This window comes from Nyctereutes procyonoides, unplaced genomic scaffold (genome assembly GCF_905146905.1).
Source record: "Nyctereutes procyonoides isolate TBG_1078 unplaced genomic scaffold, NYPRO_anot_genome, whole genome shotgun sequence".
Classification (NCBI taxonomy): domain Eukaryota; kingdom Metazoa; phylum Chordata; class Mammalia; order Carnivora; family Canidae; genus Nyctereutes; species Nyctereutes procyonoides.
In genome coordinates, this window is record NW_026575024.1 from 26,822,982 (window position 1) to 26,832,541 (window position 9,560).

Below are 9,560 nucleotides of genomic sequence, written 5' to 3' on the forward strand. Positions count from 1 at the left end.
GCTAATAATTGACTGAATATGGGGTGCCTGGGTGGCTCAGTTGGTTAAGTGCCTGCCTTCAGCTCAGGTCATGATCCCTGAGCTGGGATCAAACCCCACATCAGGCTCCCTTCTCAGCGGGGAGCCTGCTACTCCCTCTCCCTCTGCTACTTCATCTGCTTGTGCTCTCTCTGTGTCAAATAAATAAATAAAATCTTTAATCTTAATTATGGAAAAATAATTGACTATATAAAAGAGTGTCCTCCCTTTCCTAATGCCACATATCCGTTAAGACTAAGCCCTAGCCCCTACTCCTCCAGGAAGCCCTCCCTGACTGGCTGGGCTCTGGGCCCCTGGAAAATGGCTTATTTTTGCCCTTCCTTCATCACACTGCTCAATTTTAGGTATCATGTAGGGTTTGTGGCAGGTGAAGAGTGAGGTGGAAACTGAAGACAGAAGAGCTCAGGCCAGCTTTATTGGGGTTAAGAAGAGAAAAATTATCCCCACAGGCTCTAGGCCAGGGTGGAGCTGCAGGGAGGGCAACCTGGATGCCCAGTCACTTCTTCCACTCCTTCTTCTCATAGTCCCACCGAGAGGCCAGGCCTTGCACAGGGTTACCCTTCATATCCAGGATGCGCTGGAGCTGCTGGGCCTTCCATTCATCCATCAGGGTGATGGGCTTCTTTGGGAACACTGCAGGGAAGGCAAGGGGTGGGGACAAGGATGGCTCAGGACCCTGAAAATCTTCCACCCTGTCCCCCTGAGCCAGGGTCTCCAGGCACAGGGTTAGGAAATCCTGCACCAAGGAGCTCCCCCCCATCCACCCTATCTGTTCCCACACCAGACTTCCTGCTAAAGTTTCACTCCAGAGATCTCTGTATTATGGTCCTGGCTCTGCCTTAGACTCACTGTGGGAACTGGGCTAAGGTCCTTCCCCTTTCTGAGCCCACTTCTTTACTATTAAAGTCCAATGGAATAGGAGCACTGATTCAAAGTTGGCCTGGATCCAAATCCTATCTCCACCCTCCCTTGCTGTGTGACCTTGAACAGGTCACTTCATCTCTCTGAGCCTGTTTCCTTCCCCATCAAAAACAATTCCTATCTACTAGGGCTGTAGGGATTGAGTGAGTTAATATGTGTAAAGCAACTGGTACCATGTGGGACAGATATGAAGTACCTAATATATGGTAACTACTATAATTACTAAGTTTGCTCCCACTGACTGGGAAGGGCCCAGGATGGGTAGTTTTTTTGTGTGTTTGTTTTTTTTGTTTTGTTTTTTTTGTTTTGTTTTGTTTTGTTTTTTTTTTTTGCTTCCTAAGAGGGTTGGAAGTAGGAGGTGAGGAAGGGAGGCCTCCTTAAAAATCTAGGGAGGGCTGTACTTAACTAAAAGGCTGAAAGCCCTCAAGAGGCATTTTAGGTGCCTTGATGTGCGAGTCAGGGAAGGCATGGCAGTGGAGCTCTCCACACTGCTCATACCTTGCTCCCTGGTCCTTTGGTCCCTGAGGCTGACTCAGCCTGTCGGACCTCCTCACTGGTACTTTCTATCTCGGTGGATAGGAAAGAAGGAAAAGATCCTTATGGCACCTGCCAGCACCAAACACTGGGGTAGACTAGAATTTTTCCCAAAGGCTCCCTCATTTCATCCTCACACAAGAAAGGAATTCCCATGACACTCTTACAGAAGAAGAAAGGTGAGGCCAGTAGAGGTGAAGAGCTGGGGCACAGCCTGTCAGCTGTTTCCTAGCATCCTCTCCCCTTCTCCCAGAGCAGGGCTTCTTAAAGCTGAGTGGGCATCAGAATGACTTGGAGAGCTCATTAAAACACAGATTGTGGCAGCCCGGGTGGCTCAGCGGTTTAGCGCCGCCTTCAGCCCAGGGCCTGATCCTGGGGACCTGGCATGGAGTCCCACGTTGGGCTCCCTGCATGGAGCCTGCTTCTCCCTCTGCCTGTGTCTCTGCCTCTCTCTCCCTCTCTCTCTGCCTGTGTCTCTCATGAATAAATTTTTTTAAAAATCTTAAAAAAATAAAAAAAAAAACAGATTGCTAGGTTCCACCCTAAGAGTGTCTGACCTGGTAGATCTGGACTGGGGCTGAGAATTTGCATTTCTAAATGTTCCCAAATGATGGCGTTGGTCCAGGGACCGCACTGAGAAATCACTCTTCTGTAGTCATAAGCAGTTAGCAGGGGATGTGACCATCTAGCTAAAAACTATATTTCCCAACTTCCCTTGCCGCTAGACATGGTCATGTGATCATTTCTAGCCAAGAAGAGGTAAGCAGAAGGGATGTATGCAACTTCTGGATCTTAAAGAGGAGTGCATCCTCCCTTTCCCTGTTCTTGGCTGGAATGTAGGCTTTAATGGCTGGAGTTGGATCAGCCGTCTTATATGGCAAGAAAGGAAGCTGCATGTGAAGAATGGCACCACCAAAGGAGCCTGACATTGCAGAGTCTCCATACTCTCCCTGGTCTGTGAGAGGAACAAAACCTGTGTCTTGCTTAAGCTCTTATATGTTGGGGACTTTTATTACAGAAAAAGTAATGATTAATAACAGTAATCAGCAAGAGCACCATTCATGATTATGTGCCAGGCCCTGGGTCACAGTTCTCTCTCACTAACTCCTTACAAGAACACTGTGGTGTGGACACTAGTATTTTCATTTTATAGATGAAGGAATTGAGGCCCAGAGAGGTAAAGCTTCTACATCCCAACCCAGGCAGCCATGCTCTGCCCTTCACCCTACACTCTTTGGGGGGCTTTTCAAAACTCTTCAGATAAGTGCCAGCATAGTTGCCTTATAAGAGCTTGCTTATAAGAGCTCTGACCACAAGGGCATGGCCCAGGACTGCAGCAAGGTGAGGTGTTGCCACTCACCATAGACCCGCTGCCACCAAATCAGCAGAGCTGTGAATCCAAAAAAGAAGAAAACGCAGCCCATCACTGTCTTCCACTCGTTGGAGCGACGGTTCATCTCTGCAAAGGTCTCATGGAACTGGAGGCGATACACTGGAGGCAGATGAAGTTGTGGGGAAGCAAGGGCCTTGGGTATATCCATTCCAAGGATATACCCTGGGCCCTCCTCCTCCTGCAGCAGATGCTGCCCATTCAGCAAATTCTTATTGAGCATCTACTGTATGCAAAGCTTGGCCAGGAGCAGGCTCCAAAACTTGGAGTTATTTACGGGCATTTCTGTTGGGCAGGACACATCCTTCCTGTTTCCCAGGGTCAGGTCCCTGCCCTCCCATCCACCTTAACTGCCTCTCTGCTCCATCTCCCTGCACCACTCAGTGACGTCCACTATGCTCCATGCTTTCCTGCTTTCATATCCCTCCCCATGCTGTTGCCACTACCAGGCAACACCCTCCTCCTCACCATTCAAGGCCAGCCAGCACATGCCCTCCTCTGGGAGACCTACCAGGATTCCATCTCTCTCTCTCTTTAGGGTCCTCACAATCCCTTGGACACACCTCACCCTGGCCACAAAGCCTGTATTACAGTTTTCTGGGTTTATGTCAGTTCCCCCATTGGCTGGGAGCACCCTGAGGGCAAGAACCATCAAGGTGATTCACTCCTGTGTCCCCAGCATCACCTAGCACCTGGCTGTGCACAAATAGTTGACTGAATAAAAGAATAAATGAGCAAATGATGACTTTCATCCCTCAGGTATGCATTTAGATGTTTTGGGATTTCCGGCTGTCTTGGGCAGGGGCCCTCCTCCTCCTCCTCCTCCTCCTCCTCCTCCTTCTTCTTCTTCTACTTCTTCTTCTTCTTCTTCTTCTTCTTCTTCTTCTTCTTCTTCTTCTTCTTCTTCTTTTTTTAAGGCTTTATTTATTTACTTATTTATTTAAGAAAGAGGTAGGGGAGGAGCAGAGGGGGAAGATGAGGGAGAGGGAGAGCGAATCTCAAGAAAATGCAGGGCTTGATCTCATGACCCTGAGATCATGACCTGAGCTGAAATCAAGAGTCAGAGGCTTAACTGACTGAGCTGCCCAGGTGCCCTAGGTGGGGGCCCTTCTTTTCAAAGTCACCACCAGCCCACTCTCCCCAGCCAGCCCCACCCTGACACCTACAGGCCACCTTCTCAGCATGGCTCAGCTGGGTCCAGCTGCCCTTCTCCTTCTCCTTCAGGGCCCGCTGCTCAGCGTTGAGCTCTGTGCAGAAGGGCTCATCAGGCATGGGGTAGGAGCGCTGAGCATGGTAGTTGGTGTAGGGTGGCATCTTCCCCTCGCTGTTGGCTGTGGGCACAACAGAAGAGCTGAGTTCAGGCTGCCCCTGGGACATCCTAGTTCTAACCATAATATTAAAAAAAGGGGGCTGCATTTATTGAGCACTTACTGTGTGCCAGGAGCCATTCTAAGGCCTTCGGATAAGTTGACTGTTATCTCTCCATTTTACAGATGCAGAAACTGAACAGCTAAGTGACTTGCTAAAACTCGCAGAGCAATAAGGAGCATGGCCAGGGCTGTCATTCAGCCCCTGTGGCTTCAAATCTCATGTTCTCTGGGAAGATTTGAGGTGAAGAGGACTTGTCAGGCAAAGGTAACGGGTGGACAAGATGATGGGCAACTGCTCTGCAAACTGTAGGGTGCTATATCTGCATGCCTTTGACCACAGGTTAAGGGCAAGCCTTTGGAGTCAGCCGGGTTCCACTCACCCCAGCTCCAGCAAGCCCCTCGACCTCATTGTACTTCAGTGTCCTCCTCTGGAAAGTGAGGATAGTAAGAGAACCTACCTCATGCTCTTGTGGGAAGATTCAAGATTCTATCCTTGTAAGGATTAGCACAGTGCCTCGCAGTAGATGCTCTGTATATTATACCACTAGAGGTCAGTTTTACTACTGGCTTCCTTTCCTGGAACTTTCCCTGATGGCCAAGCCCTTCAGGGCTCTGTGTGGGTGTCCAAGACTTCCAGAGCAAGGCTGGACACTAGGAGGGTCTTGATAAACCTTCTGTTTATTGATACCAGAGATGCCCGCACAGACGGCATTGGTACTACCTTGCCAGGACAGCATGGAACTGCTTTGGTTCTTTTAATATCTAGGTCTCTGGGCCTCAGTTTGTTCATCTGAAAAATGGAGATAACAGCACAGCATCCATCTCCATGGCTGTCGTAAAGCCTGAGTGTGTTAATCTATGTGAGTGTTGATGACAGCTTGGGGTACATAGTAAGGGCTCATTAAATGTTATTTGTTATTCTCCCAAGGGTCCAGAAGGTCCTTTTGCTATCTGGCTGAAGTCTGTCCTGCTTTAGGTCTCTTTCTTCTGACTGAGGTCTGGAAAGGAGATGCAAGGATCTGCCCGCACCTTCCACCTCAGGACACAAACGCCTTAGGGGCCTGAGGTTTGGGGGTCAGACCTTGAAGAAGCTTGGAATGAAAGGAGGTGCTGTCAAATTCAAGCTCCATGTCATGGAGGCATATGGCCCAAGACCAAGGAGTAAGATTGTGGGAAATGGTCAGGGGCAGAACCAGGGAGGCCTGCAGGCAGGAACCCACTCCTAATCTCAGAGTTGGACAGGGGCGGGGCGTGCAGGTCTTACCAGCACTTCCTGGGCTGTGCATCCCCCGCATTCCAGGTCCAGCTTTCCTCAGCACCAAGCTCCAGGTTGCTCTGAAGGACATCTGCATGTGTGTGTGTGTGTGTGTGTGTGTGTGTGTGTGTGTGTGTGTGTGTTTGTCCTGCCCCACACATGGCCCTCTGCCCCTACCCTCAGAGCCCAGACAGAGAAACCATTTTTCACAGGTGCTATGGGTGTGGGTTCCCAGGATTTCAAGGTCACCCTCATGCCCCGACCCTTCTACTTTCGTCCACTATCCCGATGGAGGTGGATGGGGGTCCTAGACATTTGGTGTCCCCATCCTGGGACCTCAACTAACATCCCAGAAGTGGGAGGAGGCCTAACTCCTCAGGCAAGGTCTCAGCTGTTTGGGGCTGGGGTCCTGGGTTCTGGTTCCAGCCCTGGTTCAGCCAGGCCAAGTTGGGAAACCTCCCTCAACTGTTGCTCCCCTTCCCACAGGAAACTGGGTGGGAGTCTAGGTAGGGAGGGAGCAGGTCCCAGGCTACCTCTTTTCCTCACAGGGCCATCTGCCAAGGTCTCTGCACAGACGGCCTGGCCCCCACCCCTTCCCCCCTAATTAGCTGCCTACGTGCTCACAGAGCCTGCTCTGCTGAAGCTGGTGGGGGAAGGGGACAGGCTGAGCCCAACCCCCTGCTCCCCAGGGAAGTCTCAGGGTTTGGCATCCCAAGGGGATTGGGGGATGGGGAGGGGCTTTAGAGGGGGACAGGGACCAAACTGGGTCAGAGGGAGGAAGAGGAGCACACATCTGGGGAGAGGAAGGGAGTATCCCGCTTCTGGAAAGAAAAAGAGCCCCTCACAACTGGGGAGAGCAAGGGGCACCCAATAATTAGACAGAAGGAGGAGCTGTACCATATGTGCTGAGAGGGGAGCCCCCACATCTGGGAAGGAAGGGCTCCCCTTCAGTCTTAAGTAGGTTGGAGAGCCCCGCATACAGGGAGAGGGAAAGAGCTGTCGCCCCACATGCGGGCAGAGGATAGTGCTCCCAGAAGTCTCGACTCTGAGCTTCCAGAAGCCCCCTGAGCCTCCGCCAAGGCAGGAACCACGCCTGCCCTGACCAGTGACCAAAAGTCCCAGGCCAAGCCGCATCCCTCAGCCGCCGGCCTCTCCCACCCGCTCCCGCTCACTCACCTCCGCCGCAGCGCCCAGGGCCACTTAGGTCTGCAGAGCGAGTCACCAGGAACGAGAAGGGGCCCCAGAGGAGCGAACGCGGCGCCCGCCCCCGGGCCCGCCCCGCAGCCTTTCCCAAGGCCAACCCCTGCGTGGGAACGTCCTGCCTCGCCGGGCGTGGGAGCGCCCAGCCCGCGTCCCTGGGGGCGCCCGGCCCCCAGCCTGGGGAGGGCCACTGCAGAGTGACTCTCTGCCTTGGTTTCTCCGCCCACGGGGGTCCTGCCTCTGGAGCCCCCAGCAGACAGCGCCTAGGACCTAGCTGGCGGTGTGTCCTGGGCCTGCCCAGCCTCTGAGTCTCCTAGTCCCAGGGGCTGGATCACCCTGCCACCACACCTTTGTTCATTGCTGTTCTTTGCACTTGGAATGCTTCTCTTAGAGACTTTGCAGCCCCACCTGTGGCCAACTTTCCAGCCCAGGGTCACTGCCTCCTGCTGCAGGAAGCCCACAAGCATTTAGAATCTGGGAGCTGGTTTGTGGTGTACCACCTTGTTCTCATGCCCCCATGTACCCAGGGGAGGCGAAAAAAGCCTCCCTCTGGTGCTCAAATTTTAGCTGTGTGGCCTTCAATAAATGGCCTAACTTCTGAGTTCCTGTTTTATTTTCTAGAAAAGGGAGCTAATGATAGTACTTACCTACATGGCTGTTGTAAAGATTAAATAAGCCAAGAGAAAAGCATCAGGCACATTTACTCAAGAATTATTTATTATTTATTATTCAGACCTATTACAGCTGGCATTTATTGAGTGTCCGTTGTTTACTGTGTTAAGTGCTTGGGGATATAGAGCCAAACAAAACTCAAACCAGTCCCTGACCTTTTAGTGCTCACAATCCAGTTCCAGACAGAGATATAGGACTGTGCAAAGGCCCAGAGGCAGAAAAAAAAAAAAAACAGGTGCTTTCAAAGAAGAGAGAGAGGCCATCTTGGCCTGAAGGTGACAGGCAAAGAAAAGAGTTGGAGAGGGACTAGATCACCAAGAAAGGCCTCATAGGCCATAGTATGGATCTTAGATTTTATTTTTTAAGATTTTATTTATTTATTTGAGAGAGAGAGAGAGGCAGAGACATAGGCAGAAGCAGGCTCCCTGCAGGCAGCCACCCAGGCATCCTCATTTTATTTTAAAGATGAGAGGCCACCAGAAGTAAGTATGAGAGTGATATGGCTAAATGGGACACAGCATGGGGACGCCTGGGTGGCTCAGTGGTTGAGCATCTGCCTTTGGCTCAGGACGTGATCCCGGAGTCCCGGGTCGAGTCCCACATCAGGCTCCCTGCATGGAGCCTGCATCTCCCTCTGCCTGTGTCTCTGCCTCTCTCTGTCTTTCATGAATAAATAAATAAAATCTTTTAAAAAAAAATGGAACAGAGCATCAGTTTAGGAAATGTGGCATGGGATTGTTAGAATACTAATGGTTGACTGATGAGTGAAGGCTGTGGGTCTCTTCTGTGGCCTGGGTCCAGAGCTTTCTATGTATGCCAGCTCTGGGCCTATGAGATGTGTCCAGTGCCCACCCATCCATCAGGGATCCTATACCAGTGAGGCCAAGGGACCCACTCTAGCCAGTGTCTGGATGGAGGGGCTTAATCCCTAGAGGGTAAATGAGCCTAGAAGGGCAGGGACTCAGGGTAGGTGCTAGAGAGACCCTAGGGTGGGTATGATGCACATCTCCATTCTGAACTTCAGCAGCAACAGACACAAGGCTGTGAGAAGGCAGTGTGGGAGTCTCTTGAATCTCCACAACGCAAAGCCCTCAGCTCCCAGTACTCGCCATGGAGCTGCTCCTCCCCTCTTCCCACATGACCAAGGAAATTCCAGATTTGAAAGACAGCCCCCTCCCCCTCAAGAGGACCACCTTACCTCTTGGATGCTGAGTAGGGTGTCCTGAAGAGTGGCCCTATGGACAAAGGACAAGGGAAGACCACCTTTCAGGCAACCTGGGGAGAGCATGCCTTAAATCTTATCAGACCTTTCCAGAGGCAGGTGGGCATTAGCTGCACTGAAATGAGTGGCTGATGTGTAGGCTCTGCTGCTGCCATGCCAGTGGCCAAGCTGTGCCATTTATGGGCCTCAGTTTCCCCATCCCTCACAGGGCTTTGCAAGGAAAGGCATTTGGGGAATGTGACCTTCTGTTCTGCCCTTCCCCGCTGCCTGTGTGGGAACTTTAGGCTCCAGATGCTGGGTGATGCTATGATAAGGAACATCTGTAAGAGAAGTTGGCCCCAGGGCCAAAGGTGAGGAGATGGAAGCAGGCCTTGGGAGGCTCAAGATTGATATAGGGCAGTACAACCACCTGCAGGGCAATAGTCCCAAACCTGGGAATAGTCAGACTCCCCTATAAGGCAAGTCATTCAGGAGGCCGCGGCTGAGGAGCAGGAGTCTTCCCTGAGAACCTTGGAGGGCACTTGAAAGGAGGGTTCCCAAAGGCGCATTACAGGCTAGTTGCGGTGATGGAGCCTACACGGGAATGCAGGTCAAGGTTGCATAAACATCAAGGATGGGTGGGAGGTGAGAGGAATCTGTCCCTTTCCCCCTGGCCCCACCGCTCTACCCTTCAGTGGGAGGCGACAGAGAGGGGCAGCTCTCACTCATTTTATCAGATCCAGGGAGTCCCTGAGAGTCTGTCAAGACAAAGACCTGAACCTAGGTCTCAGCATCCTGCTGGTAGGACCCCCGACTCCCACTTCCCCCAGCCTATGCAGCTTCGAATTGGACCCACCTCCTGGCCCTCAGCCCAAAGGGAATACCCGGGAAGACCTAGGCCTCACGCAGGACCCGAAGGCAAACGTAGGAAAAGGTGTTGGACAAAACGTCGGGGACCCCTGCCCCACCCCTCTCAAG

General features: G+C 51.9%; 1 protein-coding gene across 1 annotated transcript; it reads right to left on the reverse strand.

Annotated features, from left to right (window-relative positions):
• Nucleotides 1-430: 430 nt before the first annotated feature.
• Nucleotides 431-6,781, reverse strand: LOC129495759 (cytochrome c oxidase subunit 4 isoform 2, mitochondrial). The gene is made up of 5 exons (XM_055303467.1): nt 6,686-6,781; nt 5,519-5,600; nt 4,051-4,215; nt 2,855-2,986; nt 431-672 (listed from the first exon to the last, which is right to left on the reverse strand). The coding sequence occupies exons 2-5, from the start codon at nt 5,598-5,600 to the stop codon at nt 536-538; spliced, it is 516 nt and encodes a 171-aa protein (XP_055159442.1). The 5' UTR covers nt 6,686-6,781; the 3' UTR covers nt 431-535.
• Between the last annotated feature and the right edge of the window lie 2,779 nt (nt 6,782-9,560).

Coding starts and splice junctions, on each gene's coding strand:
- LOC129495759 (XM_055303467.1), bottom strand. CDS start 5,600: ATGTCCTTCAGAGCAACCTGGAGCTTGGTGCTGAGGAAAGCTGGACCT. Junction 2,987..4,050: donor CCATGCTGAGAAGGTGGCCT/GTAGGTGTCAGG, acceptor ATCTGCCTCCAG/TGTATCGCCTCCAGTTCCAT. Junction 673..2,854: donor TTGGTGGCAGCGGGTCTATG/GTGAGTGGCAAC, acceptor CCTTCCCTGCAG/TGTTCCCAAAGAAGCCCATC.